The sequence below is a fragment of the Tachypleus tridentatus genome, chromosome 4 (assembly GCF_004210375.1).
Source record: "Tachypleus tridentatus isolate NWPU-2018 chromosome 4, ASM421037v1, whole genome shotgun sequence".
Classification (NCBI taxonomy): Eukaryota; Metazoa; Arthropoda; class Merostomata; order Xiphosura; family Limulidae; genus Tachypleus; species Tachypleus tridentatus.
Window position 1 is genome coordinate 94,401,485 of NC_134828.1, and position 26,147 is coordinate 94,427,631.

The window sequence follows — 26,147 nt, forward strand, 5'->3', positions numbered from 1 at the left end:
ATTTGTCATTCGGTGTTAGCTATCTCTGAAGGTGTCACATCAGTGGTAAGTATAGAATTTGTCATTCGGTGTTAGCTATCTTTGAAGGTATCACATCAGTGGTAACTATAGAATTTGTCATTCGGTGTTAGCTATCTTTGAAGATATCACATCAGTGGTAAGTATAGAATTTGTCATTCGGTTTTAGCTATCTTTGAAGGTATCACATTAGTGGTTACTATAGAATTTGTCTTTCGGTTTAAGCTATCTTTGAAGATATCACATCAGTGGTAAGTATAGAATTTGCCTTTCTGTTTAAGCTATCTTTGAAGGTATCACATCAGTGATAAGTATAGAATTTGTCATTCGGTGTTAGCTATCTTTGAAGGTATCACATCAGTGGTAAGTATAGAATTTGTCATTCGGTGTTAGCTATCTCTGAAGGTGTCACATCAGTGGTAACTATAGAATTTGTCATTCGGTGTTAGCTATCTTTGAAGATATCACATCAGTGATAAGTATAGAATTTGTCATTCGGTGTTAGCTATCTTTGAAGATATCATATCAGTGGTAAGTATAGAATTTGTCATTCGGTTTTAGCTATCTTTGAAGATATCACATCAGTGATAAGTATAGAATTTGTCATTCGGTGTTAGCTATCTTTGAAGGTATCACATCAGTGGTAAGTATAGAATTTGTCATTCGGTGTTAGCTATCTCTGAAGGTGTCACATCAGTGGTAACTATAGAATTTGTCATTCGGTGTTAGCTATATTTGAAGATATCACATCAGTGGTAAGTATAGAATTTGTCATTCGGTGTTAGCTATCTTTGAAGATATCACATCAGTGATAAGTATAGAATTTGTCATTCGGTTTTAGCTATCTTTGAAGATATCACATCAGTGGTAACTATAGAATTTGTCATTCGGTGTTAGCTATCTTTGAAGATATCACATCAGTGATAAGTATGGAACTTGTCATTCGGTGTTAGCTATCTTTGAAGATATCACATCAGTGGTAAGTATAGAATTTGTCATTCGGTTTTAGCTATCTTTGAAGGTATCACATCAGTGGTAAGTATAGAATTTGTCATTCGGTGTTAGCTATCTTTGAAGGTATCACATCAGTGGTAAGTATAGAATTTGTCATTCGGTGTTAGCTATCTCTGAAGGTGTCACATCAGTGGTAACTATAGAATTTGTCATTCGGTGTTAGCTATCTTTGAAGATATCACATCAGTGGTAAGTATAGAATTTGTCATTCGGTGTTAGCTATCTTTGAAGGTATCACATCAGTGGTAAGTATAGAATTTGTCATTCGGTGTTAGCTATCTCTGAAGGTGTCACATCAGTGGTAACTATAGAATTTGTCATTCGGTGTTAGCTATCTTTGAAGATATGACATCAGTGATAAGTATAGAATTTGTCATTCGGTGTTAGCTATCTTTGAAGGTATCACATCAGTGGTAAGTATAGAATTTCTCATTCGGTGTTAGCTATCTCTGAAGGTGTCACATCAGTGGTAACTATAGAATTTGTCATTCGGTGTTAGCTATCTTTGAAGATATCACATCAGTGATAAGTATAGAATTTGTCATTCGGTGTTAGCTATCTTTGAAGATATCACATCAGTGGTAAGTATAGAATTTGTCATTCGGTTTTAGCTATCTTTGAAGGTATCACATCAGTGGTAAGTATAGAATTTGCCTTTCGGTGTTAGCTATCTTTGAAGGTATCACATCAGTGGTAACTATAGAATTTGTCATTCGGTGTTAGCTATCTCTGAAGGTGTCACATCAGTGGTAACTATAGAATTTGTCATTCGGTGTTAGCTATCTTTGAAGATGTCACATCAGTGATAAGTATAGAATTTGTCATTCGGTGTTAGCTATCTTTGAAGATATCACATCAGTGGTAAGTATAGAATTTGTCATTCGGTTTTAGCTATCTTTGAAGGTATCACATCAGTGGTAAGTATAGAATTTGCCTTTCGGTGTTAGCTATCTTTGAAGGTATCACATCAGTGGTAAGTATAGAATTTGTCATTCGGTGTTAGCTATCTTTGAAGGTATCACATCAGTGATAAGTATAGAATTTGTCATTCGGTGTTAGCTATCTCTGAAGGTGTCACATCAGTGGTAAGTATAGAATTTGTCATTCGTTGTTAGCTATCTTTGAAGATATCACATCAGTGATAAGTATAGAATTTGTCTTTCGGTTTAAGCTATCTTTGAAGATATCACATCAGTGGTAAGTATAGAATTTGCCTTTCTGTTTAAGCTATCTTTGAAGGTATCACATCAGTGATAAGTATAGAATTTGTCATTCGGTGTTAGCTATCTTTGAAGGTATCACATCAGTGGTAAGTATAGAATTTGTCATTCGGTGTTAGCTATCTCTGAAGGTGTCACATCAGTGGTAACTATAGAATTTGTCATTCGGTGTTAGCTATCTTTGAAGATATCACATCAGTGATAAGTATAGAATTTGTCATTCGGTGTTAGCTATCTTTGAAGATATCATATCAGTGGTAAGTATAGAATTTGTCATTCGGTTTTAGCTATCTTTGAAGATATCACATCAGTGATAAGTATAGAATTTGTCATTCGGTGTTAGCTATCTTTGAAGGTATCACATCAGTGGTAAGTATAGAATTTGTCATTCGGTGTTAGCTATCTCTGAAGGTGTCACATCAGTGGTAACTATAGAATTTGTCATTCGGTGTTAGCTATATTTGAAGATATCACATCAGTGGTAAGTATAGAATTTGTCATTCGGTGTTAGCTATCTTTGAAGATATCACATCAGTGATAAGTATAGAATTTGTCATTCGGTTTTAGCTATCTTTGAAGATATCACATCAGTGGTAACTATAGAATTTGTCATTCGGTGTTAGCTATCTTTGAAGATATCACATCAGTGATAAGTATGGAATTTGTCATTCGGTGTTAGCTATCTTTGAAGATATCACATCAGTGGTAAGTATAGAATTTGTCATTCGGTTTTAGCTATCTTTGAAGGTATCACATCAGTGGTAAGTATAGAATTTGTCATTCGGTGTTAGCTATCTTTGAAGGTATCACATCAGTGGTAAGTATAGAATTTGTCATTCGGTGTTAGCTATCTCTGAAGGTGTCACATCAGTGGTAACTATAGAATTTGTCATTCGGTGTTAGCTATCTTTGAAGATATCACATCAGTGGTAAGTATAAAATTTGTCATTCGGTGTTAGCTATCTTTGAAGGTATCACATCAGTGGTAAGTATAGAATTTGTCATTCGGTGTTAGCTATCTTTGAAGGTATCACATCAGTGGTAAGTATAGAATTTGTCATTCGGTGTTAGCTATCTCTGAAGGTGTCACATCAGTGGTAACTATAGAATTTGTCATTCGGTGTTAGCTATCTTTGAAGATATGACATCAGTGATAAGTATAGAATTTGTCATTCGGTGTTAGCTATCTTTGAAGGTATCACATCAGTGGTAAGTATAGAATTTCTCATTCGGTGTTAGCTATCTCTGAAGGTGTCACATCAGTGGTAACTATAGAATTTGTCATTCGGTGTTAGCTATCTTTGAAGATATCACATCAGTGATAAGTATAGAATTTGTCATTCGGTGTTAGCTATCTTTGAAGATATCACATCAGTGGTAAGTATAGAATTTGTCATTCGGTTTTAGCTATCTTTGAAGGTATCACATCAGTGGTAAGTATAGAATTTGCCTTTCGGTGTTAGCTATCTTTGAAGGTATCACATCAGTGGTAACTATAGAATTTGTCATTCGGTGTTAGCTATCTCTGAAGGTGTCACATCAGTGGTAACTATAGAATTTGTCATTCGGTGTTAGCTATCTTTGAAGATATCACATCAGTGATAAGTATAGAATTTGTCATTCGGTGTTAGCTATCTTTGAAGATATCACATCAGTGGTAAGTATAGAATTTGTCATTCGGTTTTAGCTATCTTTGAAGGTATCACATCAGTGGTAAGTATAGAATTTGCCTTTCGGTGTTAGCTATCTTTGAAGGTATCACATCAGTGGTAAGTATAGAATTTGTCATTCGGTGTTAGCTATCTTTGAAGGTATCACATCAGTGATAAGTATAGAATTTGTCATTCGGTGTTAGCTATCTCTGAAGGTGTCACATCAGTGGTAAGTATAGAATTTGTCATTCGTTGTTAGCTATCTTTGAAGATATCACATCAGTGATAAGTATAGAATTTGTCATTCGGTGTTAGCTATCTTTGAAGATATCACATCAGTGGTAAGTATAGAATTTGTCATTCGGTTTTAGCTATCTTTGAAGGTATCACATCAGTGGTAAGTATAGAATTTGCCTTTCGGTGTTAGCTATCTTTGAAGGTATCACATCAGTGGTAAGTATAGAATTTGTCATTCGGTGTTAGCAAATTTTGAAGGTATCACATCAGTGGTAAGTATAGAATTTGTCATTCGGTGTTAGCTATCTCTGAAGGTGTCACATCAGTGGTAACTATAGAATTTGTCATTCGGTGTTAGCTATATTTGAAGATATCACATCAGTGGTAAGTATAGAATTTGTCATTCGGTGTTAGCTATCTTTGAAGGTATCACATCAGTGATAAGTATAGAATTTGTCATTCGGTGTTAGCTATCTCTGAAGGTGTCACATCAGTGGTAACTATAGAATTTGTCATTCGGTGTTAGCTATCTTTGAAGATATCACATCAGTGGTAAGTATAGAATTTGTCATTCGGTTTTAGCTATCTTTGAAGGCATCACATCAGTGGTAAGTATAGAATTTGTCATTCGGTTTTAGCTATCTTTGAAGGTATCACATCAGTGGTAAGTATAGAATTTGTCATTCGGTGTTAGCTATCTTTGAAGGTATCACATCAGTGGTAAGTATAGAATTTGCCTTTCTGTTTAAGCTATCTTTGAAGGTATAACATCAGTGGTAAGTATAGAATTTGTCATTCGGTTTAAGCTATCTTTGAAGATATCACATCAGTTGTAAGTATAGAATTTGTCATTCGGTTTTAGCTATCTTTGAAGATATCACATCAGTGATAAGTATAGAATTTGTCATTCGGCGTTAGCTATCTTTGAAGGTATCACATCAGTGGTAAGTATAGAATTTGTCATTCGGTGTTAGCTATCTCTGAAGGTGTCACATCAGTGGTAACTATAGAATTTGTCATTCGGTGTTAGCTATCTTTGAAGATATCACATCAGTGATAAGTATAGAATTTGTCATTCGGTGTTAGCTATCTTTGAAGATATCATATCAGTGGTAAGTATAGAATTTGTCATTCGGTTTTAGCTATCTTTGAAGATATCACATCAGTGATAAGTAGAGAATTTGTCATTCGGTGTTAGCTATCTTTGAAGGTATCACATCAGTGGTAAGTATAGAATTTGTCATTCGGTGTTAGCTATCTCTGAAGGTGTCACATCAGTGGTAACTATAGAATTTGTCATTCGGTGTTAGCTATCTTTGAAGATATCACATCAGTGGTAAGTATAGAATTTGTCATTCGGTGTTAGCTATCTTTGAAGATATCACATCAGTCATAAGTATAGAATTTGTCATTCGGTGTTAGCTATCTTTGAAGATATCACATCAGTGGTAAGTATAGAATTTGTCATTCGGTTTTAGCTATCTTTGAAGGTATCACATCAGTGGTAACTATAGAATTTGTCATTCGGTGTTAGCTATCTTTGAAGATATCACATCAGTGATAAGTATAGAATTTGTCATTCGGTGTTAGCTATCTTTGAAGATATCACATCAGTGGTAAGTATAGAATTTGTCATTCGGTTTTAGCTATCTTTGAAGGTATCACATCAGTGGTAAGTATAGAATTTGTCATTCGGTGTTAGCTATCTTTGAAGGTATCACATCAGTGGTAAGTATAGAATTTGTCATTCGGTGTTAGCTATCTCTGAAGGTGTCACATCAGTGGTAACTATAGAATTTGTCATTCGGTGTTAGCTATCTTTGAAGATATCACATCAGTGATAAGTATAGAATTTGTCATTCGGTGTTAGCTATCTTTGAAGGTATCACATCAGTGGTAAGTATAGAATTTGTCATTCGGTGTTAGCTATCTTTGAAGGTATCACATCAGTGGTAAGTATAGAATTTGTCATTCGGTGTTAGCTATCTCTGAAGGTGTCACATCAGTGGTAACTATAGAATTTGTCATTCGGTGTTAGTTATCTTTGAAGATATGACATCAGTGATAAGTATAGAATTTGTCATTCGGTGTTAGCTATCTTTGAAGGTATCACATCAGTGGTAAGTATAGAATTTGTCATTCGGTGTTAGCTATCTCTGAAGGTGTCACATCAGTGGTAACTATAGAATTTGTCATTCGGTGTTAGCTATCTTTGAAGATATCACATCAGTGATAAGTATAGAATTTGTCATTCGGTGTTAGCTATCTTTGAAGATATCACATCAGTGGTAAGTATAGAATTTGTCATTCGGTTTTAGCTATCTTTGAAGGTATCACATCAGTGATAAGTATAGAATTTGTCATTCGGTGTTAGCTATCTTTGAAGGTATCACATCAGTGGTAACTATAGAATTTGTCATTCGGTTTTAGCTATCTTTGAAGGTATCACATCAGTGGTAACTATAGAATTTGTCATTCGGTGTTAGCTATCTTTGAAGATATCACATCAGTGGTAAGTATAGAATTTGTCATTCGGTGTTAGCTAATTTTGAAGATATCACATCAGTGGTAAGTATAGAATTTGTCATTCGGTTTTAGCTATCTTTGAAGGTATCACATCAGTGGTAAGTATAGAATTTGCCTTTCGGTGTTAGCTATCTTTGAAGATATCACATCAGTGGTAAGTATAGAATTTGTCATTCGGTGTTAGCTATCTTTGAAGGTATCACATCAGTGGTAAGTATAGAATTTGTCATTCGGTGTTAGCTATCTCTGAAGGTGTCACATCAGTGGTAACTATAGAATTTGTCATTCGGTGTTAGCTATCTTTGAAGATATCACATCAGTGGTAAGTATAGAATTTGTCATTCGGTGTTAGCTATCTTTGAAGGTATCACATCAGTGGTAAGTATAGAATTTGTCATTCGGTGTTAGCTATCTTTGAAGGTATCACATCAGTGGTAAGTATAGAATTTGTCATTCGGTGTTAGCTATCTCTGAAGGTGTCACATCAGTGGTAACTATAGAATTTGTCTTTCGGTTTAAGCTATCTTTGAAGATATCACATCAGTGATAAGTATAGAATTTGTCATTCGGTGTTAGCTAATTTTGAAGGTATCACATCAGTGGTAAGTATAGAATTTGTCATTCGGTGTTAGCTATCTTTGAAGATATCACATCAGTTGTAAGTATAAAATTTGTCATTCGGTTTTAGCTATCTTTGAAGATATCACATCAGTGATAAGTATAGAATTTGTCATTCGGTGTTAGCTATCTTTGAAGATATCACATCAGTGGTAAGTATAGAATTTGTCATTCGGTTTTAGCTATCTTTGAAGGTATCACATCAGTGGTAAGTATAGAATTTGCCTTTCGGTGTTAGCTATCTTTGAAGGTATCACATCAGTGGTAACTATAGAATTTGTCATTCGGTGTTAGCTATCTCTGAAGGTGTCACATCAGTGGTAACTATAGAATTTGTCATTCGGTGTTAGCTATCTTTGAAGATATCACATCAGTGATAAGTATAGAATTTGTCATTCGGTGTTAGCTATCTTTGAAGGTATCACATCAGTGGTAAGTATAGAATTTGTCATTCGGTTTTAGCTATCTTTGAAGGTATCACATCAGTGGTAAGTATAGAATTTGTCATTCGGTGTTAGCTATCTTTGAAGATATCACATCAGTGGTAAGTATAGAATTTGTCATTCGGTGTTAGCTATCTTTGAAGATATCACATCAGTGATAAGTATAGAATTTGTCATTCGGTGTTAGCTATGTTTGAAGATATCACATCAGTGGTAAGTATAGAATTTGTCATTCGGTTTTAGCTATCTTTGAAGGTATCACATCAGTGGTAACTATAGAATTTGTCATTCGGTGTTAGCTATCTTTGAAGATATCACATCAGTGATAAGTATAGAATTTGTCATTCGGTGTTAGCTATCTTTGAAGATATCACATCAGTGGTAAGTATAGAATTTGTCATTCGGTTTTAGCTATCTTTGAAAGTATCACATCAGTGGTAAGTATAGAATTTGTCATTCGGTGTTAGCTATCTTTGAAGGTATCACATCAGTGGTAAGTATAGAATTTGTCATTCGGTGTTAGCTATCTCTGAAGGTGTCACATCAGTGGTAACTATAGAATTTGTCATTCGGTGTTAGCTATCTTTGAAGATATCACATCAGTGGTAAGTATAGAATTTGTCATTCGGTGTTAGCTATCTTTGAAGGTATCACATCAGTGGTAAGTATAGAATTTGTCATTCGGTGTTAGCTATCTTTGAAGGTATCACATCAGTGGTAAGTATAGAATTTGTCATTCGGTGTTAGCTATCTCTGAAGGTGTCACATCAGTGGTAACTATAGAATTTGTCATTCGGTGTTAGCTATCTTTGAAGATATGACATCAGTGATAAGTATAGAATTTGTCATTCGGTGTTAGCTATCTTTGAAGGTATCACATCAGTGGTAAGTATAGAATTTGTCATTCGGTGTTAGCTATCTCTGAAGGTATCACATCAGTGGTAAGTATAGAATTTGTCATTCGGTGTTAGCTATCTCTGAAGGTGTCACATCAGTGGTAACTATAGAATTTGTCATTCGGTGTTAGCTATCTTTGAAGATATCACATCAGTGGTAAGTATAGAATTTGTCATTCGGTTTTAGCTATCTTTGAAGGTATCACATCAGTGGTAAGTATAGAATTTGCCTTTCGGTGTTAGCTATCTTTGAAGGTATCACATCAGTGGTAACTATAGAATTTGTCATTCGGTGTTAGCTATCTCTGAAGGTGTCACATCAGTGGTAACTATAGAATTTGTCATTCGGTGTTAGCTATCTTTGAAGATATCACATCAGTGATAAGTATAGAATTTGTCATTCGGTGTTAGCTATCTTTGAAGATATCACATCAGTGGTAAGTATAGAATTTGTCATTCGGTGTTAGCTATCTTTGAAGGTATCACATCAGTGGTAAGTATAGAATTTGCCTTTCGGTGTTAGCTATCTTTGAAGGTATCACATCAGTGGTAAGTATAGAATTTGTCATTCGGTGTTAGCTATCATTGAAGGTATCACATCAGTGATAAGTATAGAATTTGTCATTCGGTGTTAGCTATCTCTGAAGGTGTCACATCAGTGGTAAGTATAGAATTTGTCATTCGTTGTTAGCTATCTTTGAAGATATCACATCAGTGATAAGTATAGAATTTGTCATTCGGTGTTAGCTATCTTTGAAGATATCACATCAGTGGTAAGTATAGAATTTGTCATTCGGTTTTAGCTATCTTTGAAGGCATCACATCAGTGGTAAGTATAGAATTTGTCATTCGGTGTTAGCTATCTTTGAAGGTATCACATCAGTGGTAAGTATAGAATTTGCCTTTCTGTTTAAGCTATCTTTGAAGGTATAACATCAGTGGTAAGTATAGAATTTGTCATTCGGTTTAAGCTATCTTTGAAGATATCACATCAGTTGTAAGTATAGAATTTGTCATTCGCTTTTAGCTATCTTTGAAGATATCACATCAGTGATAAGTATAGAATTTGTCATTCGGTGTTAGCTATCTTTGAAGGTATCACATCAGTGGTAAGTATAGAATTTGTCATTCGGTGTTAGCTATCTCTGAAGGTGTCACATCAGTGGTAACTATAGAATTTGTCATTCGGTGTTAGCTATCTTTGAAGATATCACATCAGTGATAAGTATAGAATTTGTCATTCGGTGTTAGCTATCTTTGAAGATATCACATCAGTGGTAAGTATAGAATTTGTCATTCGGTGTTAGCTATCTCTGAAGGTGTCACATCAGTGGTAACTATAGAATTTGTCATTCGGTGTTAGCTATCTTTGAAGATATCACATCAGTGGTAAGTATAGAATTTGTCATTCGGTGTTAGCTATCTTTGAAGGTATCACATCAGTGGTAAGTATAGAATTTGTCATTCGGTGTTAGCTATCTTTGAAGGTATCACATCAGTGGTAAGTATAGAATTTGTCATTCGGTGTTAGCTATCTCTGAAGGTGTCACATCAGTGGTAACTATAGAATTTGTCTTTCGGTTTAAGCTATCTTTGAAGATATCACATCAGTGATAAGTATAGAATTTGTCATTCGGTGTTAGCTAATTTTGAAGGTATCACATCAGTGGTAAGTATAGAATTTGTCATTCGGTGTTAGCTATCTTTGAAGATATCACATCAGTTGTAAGTATAAAATTTGTCATTCGGTTTTAGCTATCTTTGAAGATATCACATCAGTGATAAGTATAGAATTTGTCATTCGGTGTTAGCTATCTTTGAAGATATCACATCAGTGGTAAGTATAGAATTTGTCATTCGGTTTTAGCTATCTTTGAAGGTATCACATCAGTGGTAAGTATAGAATTTGCCTTTCGGTGTTAGCTATCTTTGAAGGTATCACATCAGTGGTAACTATAGAATTTGTCATTCGGTGTTAGCTATCTCTGAAGGTGTCACATCAGTGGTAACTATAGAATTTGTCATTCGGTGTTAGCTATCTTTGAAGATATCACATCAGTGATAAGTATAGAATTTGTCATTCGGTGTTAGCTATCTTTGAAGGTATCACATCAGTGGTAAGTATAGAATTTGTCATTCGGTTTTAGCTATCTTTGAAGGTATCACATCAGTGGTAAGTATAGAATTTGTCATTCGGTGTTAGCTATCTTTGAAGATATCACATCAGTGGTAAGTATAGAATTTGTCATTCGGTGTTAGCTATCTTTGAAGATATCACATCAGTGATAAGTATAGAATTTTTCATTCGGTGTTAGCTATCTTTGAAGATATCACATCAGTGGTAAGTATAGAATTTGTCATTCGGTTTTAGCTATCTTTGAAGGTATCACATCAGTGGTAACTATAGAATTTGACATTCGGTGTTAGCTATCTTTGAAGATATCACATCAGTGATAAGTATAGAATTTGTCATTCGGTGTTAGCTATCTTTGAAGATATCACATCAGTGGTAAGTATAGAATTTGTCATTCGGTTTTAGCTATCTTTGAAGGTATCACATCAGTGGTAAGTATAGAATTTGTCATTCGGTGTTAGCTATCTTTGAAGGTATCACATCAGTGGTAAGTATAGAATTTGTCATTCGGTGTTAGCTATCTCTGAAGGTGTCACATCAGTGGTAACTATAGAATTTGTCATTCGGTGTTAGCTATCTTTGAAGATATCACATCAGTGGTAAGTATAGAATTTGTCATTCGGTGTTAGCTATCTTTGAAGGTATCACATCAGTGGTAAGTATAGAATTTGTCATTCGGTGTTAGCTATCTTTGAAGGTATCACATCAGTGGTAAGTATAGAATTTGTCATTCGGTGTTAGCTATCTCTGAAGGTGTCACATCAGTGGTAACTATAGAATTTGTCATTCGGTGTTAGCTATCTTTGAAGATATGACATCAGTGATAAGTATAGAATTTGTCATTCGGTGTTAGCTATCTTTGAAGGTATCACATCAGTGGTAAGTATAGAATTTGTCATTCGGTGTTAGCTATCTCTGAAGGTGTCACATCAGTGGTAACTATAGAATTTGTCATTCGGTGTTAGCTATCTTTGAAGATATCACATCAGTGGTAAGTATAGAATTTGTCATTCGGTTTTAGCTATCTTTGAAGGTATCACATCAGTGGTAAGTATAGAATTTGCCTTTCGGTGTTAGCTATCTTTGAAGGTATCACATCAGTGGTAACTATAGAATTTGTCATTCGGTGTTAGCTATCTCTGAAGGTGTCACATCAGTGGTAACTATAGAATTTGTCATTCGGTGTTAGCTATCTTTGAAGATATCACATCAGTGATAAGTATAGAATTTGTCATTCGGTGTTAGCTATCTTTGAAGATATCACATCAGTGGTAAGTATAGAATTTGTCATTCGGTTTTAGCTATCTTTGAAGGTATCACATCAGTGGTAAGTATAGAATTTGCCTTTCGGTGTTAGCTATCTTTGAAGGTATCACATCAGTGGTAAGTATAGAATTTGTCATTCGGTGTTAGCTATCTTTGAAGGTATCACATCAGTGGTAAGTATAGAATTTGTTATTCGGTGTTAGCTATCTCTGAAGGTGTCACATCAGTGGTAACTATAGAATTTGTCATTCGGTGTTAGCTATCTTTGAAGATATCACATCAGTGATAAGTATAGAATTTGTCATTCGGTGTTAGCTATCTTTGAAGATATCACATCAGTGGTAAGTATAGAATTTGTCATTCGGTTTTAGCTATCTTTGAAGGTATCACATCAGTGGTAAGTATAGAATTTGCCTTTCGGTGTTAGCTATCTTTGAAGGTATCACATCAGTGGTAAGTATAGAATTTGTCATTCGGTGTTAGCTAATTTTGAAGGTATCACATCAGTGGTAAGTATAGAATTTGTCATTCGGTGTTAGCTATCTCTGAAGGTGTCACATCAGTGGTAACTATAGAATTTGTCATTCGGTGTTAGCTATCTTTGAAGATATCACATCAGTGATAAGTATAGAATTTGTCATTCGGTGTTAGCTATCTTTGAAGGTATCACATCAGTGGTAAGTATAGAATTTGTCATTCGGTGTTAGCTATCTCTGAAGGTGTCACATCAGTGGTAACTATAGAATTTGTCATTCGGTGTTAGCTATCTTTGAAGATATCACATCAGTGGTAAGTATAGAATTTGTCATTCGGTTTTAGCTATCTTTGAAGGCATCACATCAGTGGTAAGTATAGAATTTGCCTTTCGGTTCAAGCTTTTTTGAAGATATCACATCAGTGATAAGTATAGAATTTGTCTTTCGGTTTAAGCTATCTTTGAAGATATCACATCAGTGGTAAGTATAGAATTTGCCTTTCTGTTTAAGCTATCTTTGAAGGTATAACATCAGTGGTAAGTATAGAATTTGTCATTCGGTTTAAGCTATCTTTGAAGATATCACATCAGTGGTAAGTATAAAATTTGTCATTTGGTTTTAGCTATCTTTGAAGATATCACATCAGTGGTAAGTATAGAATATGTCTTCCGGTTTTAGCTAACCTTGAAAGTATCAAATTACCGGTAAGTATAGAATATGTCTTCCGGTTTTAGCTATATTTGAAGGTATCACTTTAGTTGTAAGCACAAAATCAAGCTTCCGCTTTTAGCTCTATTTGAAGGTATCACTTTAGTTGTAAGTACAAAATCAAGCTTCCGGTTTTAGCTATATTTGAAGGTATCACTTTAGTTGTAAGTACAAAATCAAGCTTCCGGTTTTAGCTCTATTTGAAGGTATCACTTTAGTTGTAAGTACAAAATCGAGCTTCCTGTTTTAGCTCTATTTGAAGGTATCACTTTAGTTGTAAGTACAATATCAAGCTTCCGGTTTCAGGTATATTTGAAGGTATCACTTTAGTTCTAAGTACAAAATCAAGCTTCCGCTTTTAGCTCTATTTGAAGGTATCACTTTAGTTGTAAGTACGAAATCAAGCTTCCGCTTTTAGCTCTATTTGAAGGTATCACTTTAGTTGTAAGTACAAAATCAAGCTTCCGGTTTTAGCTATATTTGAAGGTATCACTTTAGTTGTAAGTACAAAATCAAGCTTTCGGTTTTAGCTATATTTGAAGGTATCACTTTAGTTGTAAGTACAAAATCAAGCTTCCGCTTTTAGCTCTATTTGAAGGTATCACTTTAGTTGTAAGTACAAAATCAAGCTTCCGCTTTTAGCTCTATTTGAAGGTATCACTTTAGTTGTAAGTACAAAATCAAGCTTCCGCTTTTAGCTCTATTTGAAGGTGTCACTTTAGTTGTAAGTACAAAATCAAGCTTCCGCTTTTAGCTATATTTGAAGGTATCACTTTAGTTTAAGTACAAAATCAAGCTTCTGGTTTTAGGTATACTTAAAGGAATCACTTTACCGCTAAATACAGAATCAAAATTTCGGTTTTAGATATCTTTTGAAGGAACCACTTTATCAGTACGTATATAACTGAACTTCCAGTTTTAGCTATCTTTTAAAATATAAGTTTAGTTATATGAACAGAATCTAACTTCCGGTTTTAGCTATCTTTGAAAGAATCACTTTAATAATGAATACACTATCTAACTTTCTGTTTAAACTATCTTTGAATAGATCACTCTAATAATAGATACAAAATCTAACATTCTCTTTTCGATGTCTTTAAAATAATCACTTTAATAGTAAGTACAGAATCTACCTTCCTGCTTTATCTATCTTTGAAGGAACCAGTTCAATAGTAACAACAGAATATGTTTACTTTGATAGTTTATGTCAGCAGTTCTTAAAACTTTTGTTTGAAGTGTAGACATTTAGGCACTTCATCACAAACAAAAGCGGTGATTTCACTAAATGTCTCATTTACTGGAAGATCTCAAAATGTTTCCAACATCTGTGTTTTCAGCTTTTAGACACATTCTGATTGTTAAGTTATTTAATATTAAGTTGACACATGACCAACTGTCTATTAATAACAGTGCGTATTTACCAATAATTATGCTCATTAATATTTAAGAATAGCGAACACAACATCTGACCTTCAACTTTTTGTTGTACCAAAAAACATCGGGTGTCAGTTTTTCTATATTCTACTCTCAATATGTTAGCATCGTGTGCCTGATAAAAAATATATTTGGTTACTTTAAATAAATAATATAAAATTACTCTGGAAAGTAGATAGGCAATGTCTTCTGGCTCGATAGTTTTCAATAAGGTTAAACGCGCATATGAAATTTTAAAAAGATGTTTCAGAAGTACAAGTTATATATATATTATATAAGTATATATTATATGTAGCCAATTTATCATTCTATATGACAAAATTCGTCGACTTTCAATCCGTGATATCACAGTAGTCGTTGTTATGGTTTGCTTTAATCAACTTGCTTGAAAGAGACATTCGATTGAAAACATTTTCTGTTACAAATATTTATCCTTTCCAAATGTCACTGATATAGTCAGCAGGTATCAGTATGTTTGACATCGTCGAACAGTAAATCCACATACAAGATGTACAATAAGATTTATACGTCCTTTTATATTATATCTTCCTTCACTAGAACTGAAACGTCAGTGAGACAATTGTATTCATCGATCTTGTATTTTCCCTCTGATATTTCCAGACACAAATCCATCCATTGTTAGTAGAGTCGTGCGACGTAAGCTCATACGTGAAGAGTACAGACGAGCTTCGGCTTCGTTGCCAGTTACAGTAATGTAAAAAAAAAAAAAAATGTACAGTGAAGTGTGGCCAACTGCACGGTAGAAACAGGCCTTCTCAAACTTACCCCACAAAATGTACAGGGAAGTGTGGCCAACTACAGGGTAGAAACAGGCCTTCTCAAACTTACCCCACAAAATGTACAGGGAAGTGTGGCCAACTGCAGGGTAGAAACAGGCCTTCTCAAACTTACCCCACAAAATGTACAGTGAAGTGTGGCCAACTACAGGGTAGAAACAGGCCTTCTCAAACTTACCCCACAAAATGTACAGTGAAGTGTGGCCAACTACAGGGTAGAAACAGGCCTTCTCAAACTTACCCCACAAAATGTACAGGGAAGTGTGGCCAACTGCAGGGTAGAAACAGGACTTCTCAAACTTACCCCACAAAATGTACAGTGAAGTGTGGCCAACACAGGGTAGAAACAGGCCTTCTCAAACTTACCCCAAAAATGTACAGAGAAGTGTGGCCAACTACAGGGTAGAAACAGGCCTTCTCAAACTTACCCCACAAAATGTACAGGGAAGTGTGGCCAACTACAGGGTAGAAACAGGCCTTCTCAAACTTACCCCACAAAATGTACAGGGAAGTGTGGCCAACTGCAGGGTAGAAACAGGACTTCTCAAACTTACCCCACAAAATGTACAGGAAGTGTGGCCAACTGCAGGGTAGAAACAGGCCTTCTCAAACTTACCTCACAAAATGTACAGGGAAGTGTGGCCAACTTCATGGTAGAAACAGGCCTTCTCAGACTTACCCCAAATTCATAAAGTCTATTTATGGCTGCTCAGCCGCTAATTATCTGTCCAATTACTGTCTTCAAGTTTATTTTGAGTTCGTGTAAAATGAGATACCGATTTTCAATTGTCGCTTTGTGCAACTATCGTTACTTTAGGGTCTAGTTAGCCTTGCACGACTTGTCCAGGTTATTTAGCATACATACTAGTTGTCTGTGAGAACGTCTACAGTGTTGCCAATAGGGGGCCTGATTTGTTTGCTTGTTTTTGTTCGTTTGTTTAATTGTTTTGAATTTCGCGCAAAGCTGCTCGAAGGCTATGTGCGCTAGCCGTCCATAATTTAGTAGTCATCACCACCCATTGCCAACTCTTGGGCTACCCTTTTACCAACGAATAGTGAGATTGACCGTCACATTATAACGCTCCCATGGCTGAAAGATCGAGTGTGTTTGGTGTGACGGGGATATGAATCCGCGAATCTCAGTTTACGAGTCGAGTGTCTTAACCACCCGACCATGCCGGGCCTGATTTCTTGTTTGTTTGTTATTAAACACAAAGCTACACAAAGAGTTGTTTGTGCTCTGCCAACCACTGGTATCGAAACCCATTTTCTAGCAGTATAATTCCCCAGACATACTACTGTGCCATTAAGGAGGGCAGAGGGCCTGAATAATCCAAAACGAGATGATATTTTCTTGGTGTCTGTACAGTTTTCAATATCTGAATCGTTTTGAGGGCATTTCCCTCTGTTTAAAAATCTCCGTTCAGCGTTCACAGTTAACAATGACACGTAATTAGAGGTAAACAGAAACTATAATTAATTACCCCATAATAAAAATAATTAAATCTTCAAATAAAATGAAGGTACAATATTTCTAGCCCTTATTACACATTTGAAAAGTTGTTGAACAACCATATAATACCACAACGGGCACGTGACGTGTGCTCATACTGACGGAACACGAGTTTTTTGTTTTGTAATTTCTTTCAACTGTAATTTTCTAACCCGTATTAAATGTTTCGACGAATAAATAAAATTGAGCTTGACATTATTTTTAGTATTGTTTAATAATTACAGTAAGATAAAGTATAGGAGGCGTGTGTGTGTTTTGTTGCAACAAAAGAAAGAGTTAGATATGAACGAAAGAACAATGGCATGATTTCGATTGTAAATGCTTGAGACAGATTTCAGAATAAACAGGAAATAGAATATAAGAAAGAATGTAGTAACAAGAAAAATAGAGGAGAGGTGTTGGATCTAGGTAGAATATGTTTGGAAGATGGAGGAAAAAAGAGGCGGATACAGAAAAAAAACGGTCGGAAACAGATCAAGGAGATGGAAAGTTAGAGAGAGAAACGTAAGGAAATCTACATCCGAGAGAAATAAGTACAGAATAGGGCAACAGGTGGTCGCGTATATATAGCTTATTCACTGTCTGATTAAATGTTTTCCTCTTTAATTTTTCAATGTATTTTTTCCGTACAATACGCATTATTAATGTATAAATACATCAAATTAATAATAATTTACATTGTGTGAATTTCTTTGCAACGAAAATATAAAACGTCTTGCCATATTTGAAAGCATAATTTGAGCTTTAAATATAAATTACTTTAAACATACGGTTAACCGCATATTTGCGAAAGAATCCACAATATGTTGCAGTAGGTACAACCACTGTTTAGAGAATTCTTTCGTTTTGGTACAATAACCACCAACTACACTATAATCAACTTCAATTTATTTGCTCTATGGTAGTTTTATAGATACATTATTCTGTCAGATACTGTTTCGTAAATATAACTAAAAATTATTTTAAAAAACACGATCCTCAAGTATTTACACTATGCTGTTCAAAGTAAGTGTTATCAAGTCTAGTTTCCATAGAAGTTTCTTTATGAATATCGTGCAAAACTACACGAGGGTTATCTGCGCTAGCCGTCCCTAATTTAGCAGTGTAAGACTATAAGGAAGGCAGCTAGTCATCACCACACACCGCCAACTTTTGTGCTACTCTTTTACCAACGAATAGTAGGATTGACCGTCAAATTATCACTCCCCGGCTGAAAGGGTAATCGTGTTTGGTGGGACGGGGATTCGAACCCGCGACTTTCAGATTACGAGTGGAACGCCGTAGCACAACTGGCCATACCGGGTTAATTTCCATAGAACAAAGTAACTTAGTAAAAATTGTTTCAAGCATTGAAAGAAAATTTTCAATTGTATGTTTCATTGGCATGTGTCATTATATAGTAAATAAGCCTACTATAATACTCAAGTCTAATTACTGACGTGTTTTATTGTACAGTTAAGTTGTTTGTTTATTCCACAATTCGGATGTTGAGGAGCACATGGGCCTACTATAATACTCAAGTCTAATTACTGACGTGTTTTATTGTACAGTTAAGTTGTTTGTTTATTCCACAATTCTGATGTTGAGGAGCACATGGGCCTACTATAATACTCAAGTCTAATAACTGACGTGTTTTATTGTACAGTTAAGTTGTTTGTTTATTCCACAATTCTGATGTTGAGGTGCACATGGGCCTACTATAATACTCAAGTCTAATTACTGACGTGTTTTATTGTACAGTTAAGTTGTTTGTTTATTCCACAATTCTGATGTTGAGGTGCACATGGGCTTACTATAATACTCAAGTCTAATTACTGACGTGTTTTATTGTACAGTTAAGTTGTTTGTTTATTCCACAATTCTGATGTTGAGGTGCACATGGGCCTACTATAATACTCAAGTCTAATTACTGACGTGTTTTATTGTACAGTTAAGTTGTTTGTTTATTCCACAATTCTGATGTTGAGGAGCACATGGGCCTACTATAATACTCAAGTCTAATAACTGACGTGTTTTATTGTACAGTTAAGTTGTTTGATTATTTCACAATTCTGATGTTGAGGTGCACATGGGCCTACTATAATACTCAAGTCTAATTACTGACGTGTTTTATTGTACAGTTAAGTTGTTTGTTTATTCCACAATTCTGATGTTGAGGAGCACATGGGCTTACTATAATACTCAAGTCTAATAACTGACGTGTTTTATTGTACAGTTAAGTTGTTTGTTTATTCCACAATTCTGATGTTGAGGAGCACATGGGCCTACTATAATACTCAAGTCTAATAACTGACGTGTTTTATTGTACAGTTAAGTTGTTTGTTTATTCCACAATTCTGATGTTGAGGTGCATGGGCCTACTATAATACTCAAGTCTGATCACTGGCATGTGTTATTACACAGTTAAATAGTTTGTTTATTTCACAATTCTGATGTTGAGATGCACATGGGCCTACTATAAAACTCAAGTCTGATCACTGGCATGTGTTATAACACAGTTAAGTAGTTTGTTTATTTCACAATTCTGATGTTGAGGTGCACATGGTCCTACTATAATACTCAAGTCTGATCACTGGCATGTGTTATTACACAGTTAAATAGTTTGCTTATTTCACAATTCTTGTGTTGAGGTGCACGTGGGCCTACTATAATACTCAAGTCTAATTTTCAGCGAATAGATTAGAGGGAAGACAGCTAGTATATTGAGCCTACCACCAACATATATGTTACTCTGATGAGTTTAACTTGTAGCACACCCACAGCTTAAATGCGGGGAGCTCGTTATTATAGCAACTTGCAACAAATCATGAGTTCTTTATAGTCTCAATACGCTAACTACTAAACCACACCTCACTCCTATGTTTATTTTCGTCTGCTATTAACAAACTTGCTAGTTCTCTCAGTTCATTCACATTTCAAAATACATCTTAACGAGATCATTCTATTTTGATTTTATAAATTCTATACACATCACTAATAAAAGATCCGGCATGGTTAGGTGGTAGCGTGATCGACTCGTAATCTGAGGGTCGTGGGTTCGAATCCCCATTATACCAAACATTCTCGTTCTCTCAACCGTGGAGGCGTTATCATGTGACGTTTATTCCCACTATTTATTTGGTAAAATTGGAGCCTAAGAGATGCTGATTACTACCCGTCTTCCCTCTAGTCTAACGCTACAAAATTAGAGAGGGCTATCGTAGATAGTCATGCTTATTAGTATTTAAAGTGTTAATAGAATTGACTGTAATAACTTTAAGAAGGTGCCTATATTGTTTGCTTAAGAGAAGTAAAGCAACCTAAATGTAGATGTTGAAAAAAATATTAATCTTTGATTGAAACTGTTTAATATCCAGTTTTGTTATAGCCACGTTAACAAATAACACAGTCCCTCATAGCATGTAACAACACCTTCTATTACATCAGTCGTAATAAAGCAGTTACCAATAACAAATTACAATGCATGCTGGGATGTGGTGCTATAGAAATTTTGAATAAAGGTATTGATACCACAGGTACACATGTAATATGTTATCTAGAATTATATATATAATATAATGGAAGTTTATTATAACCAGTAACTTTCAAAGTACCCTATACGAAGTTTTATCTTTATCAAAATCTCTTGAAGTGACCATGATGGGGTTTTATTTTGGACATAATCCCTTGTGGAGTCGAATGCGAAGTACTTCATTGAAACGCTTTAATATACTTATATATCCACTGCTAGAGAGGATTGAGTGTGTTATATTAAACTATTTTGAATATGCAATTAAACAAGTCACGTGATAGCCTCGGTTTATTGAAGTTCGTGGTGGAAAGAAATGTATCATTTGACATTCTTTGGCGTTGTTAATAGTATAATGTCACCGTAAAACAATTCCTGCTGGAAAGGGTAACAACTCTTTCTGATGCAAAACGAGAATATCCCTTGTGTATAATAACAGTCGATATGAAATAACTTGAGGCAACAGAAACATCCAAAAAAGACTTGCAACAAGTCATGTTCTAGTCTTGGTAAGCAATGTGAGGTATTTTGCAACAACTGAGAATCTTCGAACTCAAAGATCACTTGCAAAACCCGTTTGTGTAAATCAAACGACAGAACGCAAAATAAACAAGAAGAATCCCTGTTTAGTAAAACAGCATCTGTACACAAATTACTTCCACAACGTGCTTCTGCAACTATCGTAAACCACAACCATCTGGAGAACGAAACGGGCATTAATACGGTTTCATACGAAGGCGAAACCGTTAATTCACCTATGGATTAATATGCAATCTGAATGTTGAAACAGGCACTTAAAGCAGTCGTGTTCGTAATTTAGATGGTTTATAGAAAGTAAGCAGGGAAGACTGGTGTGCATTAGGCCCTAAACTGTGACTAGATGCCTATGAAATCGTAAAATCAAATTCAATTTTCGCCAAGCTGCTTTTGGAATATTTCGTAAATCTTACCGATATTAAGACAGCATGATAAACTAGAAAAAAGTTCTCGTTTTATTTCAATAAATAAAAATACATGTTAAAGTTTTTAACGTGTTTTAAATAAGCTATTTTAATTCAGGTCCTCTTTATTGCAAGGATTATCTCTAATATTAATTAATAACCTTCTCTATGGAGTTAATTAATTAAACAATTATTTGTCGCTTGTTAGCTACGCAGATGATGAAAAGGTCACTGCAATTAGTTTCTTAGCCGTTATGGATTTAACTGTATTCGTAACATATCTTGATGTACTAATTGTGACATGAAAGCTTACCCCGTAAGATCCCAAATTATCCACGACACACGGTAGTTTTGCATCACGACCAACAGATACAGTGACATTTGGAACTGCTTTAGAAAACTCTGGCTCTTGCTCTTTACCTGCAAAAGTGAAACAAAGTTTAGGTTCTAGTTATTCGTACGACTTATAGGTTGTAGAGTTGTAAACACTTAAACGATGAGTGACTAGATAAATAAACATGACAAAAAAAATTAGAAAACGATAAGATGCCGACATATCGATTATACATGTAAAGCAATTCTAAACATTTAAAACAACAAGTGTTACTGACAGCGTCCTCTGGCAAAACCAATTACAACAAACTTTTAGGGGATTCTTAAACTAAGTGGAGAACAAGAGACGATTTTTTTTTCTTTTGAATGATTCAGAAGTTAATTCGAATGAATAATTGGGAGATTATTCGTCTGTATCCTTATTCTAGTGGCTTAAAGAAAATTAATAATAAGTAGAATACACTTTCCTGATCTAGTTCACACCAAGATATTTTTTATTTAAGAAAAACTAATAACATAAATAACGTTTCGATATTTACTATGTTTGTTTTACTCCAGGCGGTCTGATGAACTCTGGTATTGGTATCACTTGACTATGGTAGGTATTGTGTGGCTGACAAATTATTATATATTCTTTGTTTTCACTGATAAATTCATAGAATTAAAACCTGCATCAACAGTTCACAATTCTAGCTTAAAATTATGTGTTAAATATTTGTCAAGTCACTGAGATAACACTAAGTCTGCGGATTTACATTGCTAAAATCAGGGGTTCGATTCCTCACGGTAAACACAGCAGATGGCTAGATATGGCTTTGCTAAAAGAAAATAACTCATACACGTTTTATAAAACAGAACATATATCTGATTCTGCTGAGATTTTTTTTTTTTTGAAAATAACAGTTTTTCTATATTTTGTTACACTCGGCATAACAAAATGGTTTGGCACTCGACTCGTAATCTGAGGGTCGCGGGTTTGAATCCCTTTCAGCCTTGGGGGCTTTATAATGTGACAGTTAATCTCACTGTTCCATGGTAAAAAGAAGTCCAAGAGTTCACGGTGGGTCGTGATGGCTAGCTGTCTAGCTCTAGTCTTACACTACTAAATTAGGGACGGCGGATAGCCTTCGTGAAACTTCGCGCGAATTATAAAAACAACAACAAATAAACTATATTTTGTTTGTTTTAAGTAATTATTTAGTGGTCATACCTTTTAAGTAACTAGCTGGAACAAAGGTAATGTTTAATACGAGTGTATTTTTAGACTATAAAATATTTATCAACATCGCTTGGATCACCCGAATAAAATAATTTGTATAAATACAAGTTAACTGACTGTTGCGGTTTTTAGTGTGTCATAAATGTTAGCATACTTTATGTTGTTTCGGTATAGGTTAATATTATTTATGTAGGAATCCAAGCAACGTGTATACGTGTGATTCATAATACGTGTTTGATAGTAAATGTGTGTGTGTTTTATTATAGCAAAGCCACATCGGGCTATCTGCTGAGTCCACCGAGGAGAATCGAACCCCTGATTTTATCGTTGTAATATAGTAAATGAGATGTATAACTAAACTGATATAGTATTACACTAACGTATCATGTATATTATTTGTTGTAATATAAGACATACAATATTCAGTTTGTTACAATCCCTTGTTACCGCAGTGTATAATACGTCAAAGTAAGAAAATTACAACTGTCAGGTAATAACTTGTATACAATAATTTAAAAAGTATACAATTCAAAAAATCACCCTTTCTAGGTAGAGCCACTGTCTCTACAATTCAAAGCAATTACTTTAAGTGTAGCATGTGGAAATTCAGTTTCAGGTTATAATTTCAAAGTCGAAATTCGCTCGAGATAGAGAGTTGTAAAAGTTTACTGTTCCAATGTCGAAACACTAGACTTACAGAAGTTACAAAAGTAAAGACTAAACCTTAAATATTCCAACTCTTTATAGTTGTAAACAAAAAATTAATAATAGCTTATAACAAAATCGATTAATATCTAGGTTCAAAAACTCTTTCGAGGTCGATATAAAAAATATCTGTCTGAAGTTACCACTAACATTCAGCTAAACCAAACTTCTAAAGAAATAAACATTTTTACTTCGCTCTTTCTTAATGGAAAGTTAAAGCTTTTTATAAATAATCCCGTACAAAACCGTTACAGAGATCACGCGTGCCAAAAACCGTTAGAAATACGTCACTGATCAGGCGTCACATCTGCTCCGCCAATCAAGTAAGTTTTTACAAAATAATACAAAATAATGGCATTGGAACAAGTCTCAATCAATCGTAGTTGTGTAAGTACTTGACACCATAAGAAAATCTTCAGGATCTAATTATTATAAACGTAAAAGTTACAAAGAGGCAAAGCTAACTTCTGTTGATGTTTGTTTTTGTAATTCTCGCCTTGTGGACTTTCAATGTTTAAACTGTAGTTCTACAAGTGGCGAGAGTGTTAGTCCACTTTAAGTCAGATTTAAAAAAAAATTGAGGTTATAATTTGTTTGTTCGTTTAAAATTTCGCACAAAGCTACTAGAGGGCAATCTATGCTAACCGTCTCTAATTTAGCAGTGTAAGACTAGAGGGAAGGCAGCTAGTCATCACCACCCACCGCCAACTCTTGGGCTATTCTTTTACCAACGAATAGTGGGACTGACCGTTACATTATAACGCCCCCACGGCTGAAAGGGCGAGCATGTTTGGCGCGACTGGGATGCAAACCCGCGACCCTCAGATTACGCCTTAACACGTTTGGCCATGCCGGGCCAGAGGTTATAAAGTAGAATAGATATTTTGAAGGAATAATCTGAATAACCTTCAAAAGATTCAAAAGCATTTATTGAGTTATCTTGGAATCAAATAAAAAATATGGTAAATTACACCCAAAATGCCAGTTTATGTTTTAAATAAACTTACACTAACAGGTGTTACCTTTAGGAGTTATAAAAGCTTTAGGCAACACTGAATTACCTTCCCTATAAATTCAAATAAAATGTATTAGACTTTAAAGAAATATAAAGCCTAGCATTGGCGGGGCTTATGCTTAAATAAATAATAACTATCGAGAGTACCATCTACAAAAAAGGTCGAAGTTCAGTCTTTTAATATTAATAGGTTTCATGAGGAAAAATTTCATGTAATATGAAATGCCTTCAGTTTTACTTATTTTGTTTTCTTAAATATGCACACTGTGTTGGCGATTTAAGCTAGTGAGAGGAATAAAACACACCCACACAAGACTTAGAGTTTTCTGTAGCATACTAGTAATATGAGTTTTGAGAAAAGGAAAGTGTAAGTTTGCTGTACTTGAAAACTGTGAAATGAAAGACACAATATCCAGAATATAGGGTATCAGATGAATATAATTTAGTGATATACCAAGTACTAGCTAAAATGTGAAGCAGGAAGTCAGGCCTGGATGCTTATGCACAGCCAATTTTTCGTCTCATAGCGCAACGGATTTATTATTATTATATCTCTCTTTTAAAATCTGTGTTTGTTTTAGTTAAATAGTTGTATTTAGAAATTTTTGTAATTGACACCGCTCAATGTGTGTTGTGAGTTTCTCGCCTATTCACTAAGGTTGTATAAGATTCTCGAATGTAATAATCAACAATACATTGTCTATGTAAATACTAGTGAACCGTCGGTATTGTTGTGTAGGCTGAAATTTCTATAAGCTTTCACGCCTACAACACGTAACAAACGAGACGCGCCAAGAGACGGCGTATATTATTGAGTTGATATCCTATAAATCTCGGAAGCTATAACTGTGATTAACACTTATTAATCGGGCATTTGATATTTTGACCAAGAACGTTTATGGAATTTGAACATTGCAAACTGTTTAACTTTAGCAGATTAATATCAAACGTTAGTGTTTTTACGTAGGCATTATATAACCTCAGCTGTGAAAACCTCACGTGTGATCAGCGAAGAGCTAGCTAACTCGCGGTTAAATGAATTGTATCTATCATGATATATCAATTCGAAATTAATTCGCTCACCGTGAACCCACGATAAGTTATCACAGAAGCTCTGAATAAAAAAAAAAAAGACTTAATATCGTTTCTAAGTCTGTGAAACATTTGTAAATAAATCATTATTTGTGACAGCCATTATAACTGTATTATTGTTTGTATATTAAAATGTATTTGTATTAAAATGGAAAGAAAACTGTGGGTTTCAAACATAAATTTTATACGCGTTTTCATTTGATTAACTTCAAAGTTAATAATATTGTTTCATTCTGTTTCAAGCTATTTCAGATTGTAATAAGTAACACTTAGTAATAAAATAGAACAGACAAACACAAACCCATTGAAGTAAACTTCAAAGACAATAAGAGTACGAGCACAGTGTCAGAGCAATCAATAAATGTATTAATTTAATTATTCT

At 34.7% G+C, this 26,147-nt stretch overlaps 1 protein-coding gene across 1 annotated transcript in view; it reads right to left on the reverse strand.

Moving 5' to 3' along the window:
* Window positions 1–26,147, reverse strand: part of LOC143249709 (lachesin-like) — a 109,659-nt gene that overhangs the window by 41,955 nt on the left and 41,557 nt on the right. Inside the window, exon 2 of the mRNA XM_076500021.1 lies at window positions 21,715–21,821. Coding sequence (XP_076356136.1) covers window positions 21,715–21,821 — 107 coding nt within the window. The remainder of the gene's footprint in view (window positions 1–21,714; window positions 21,822–26,147) is intronic.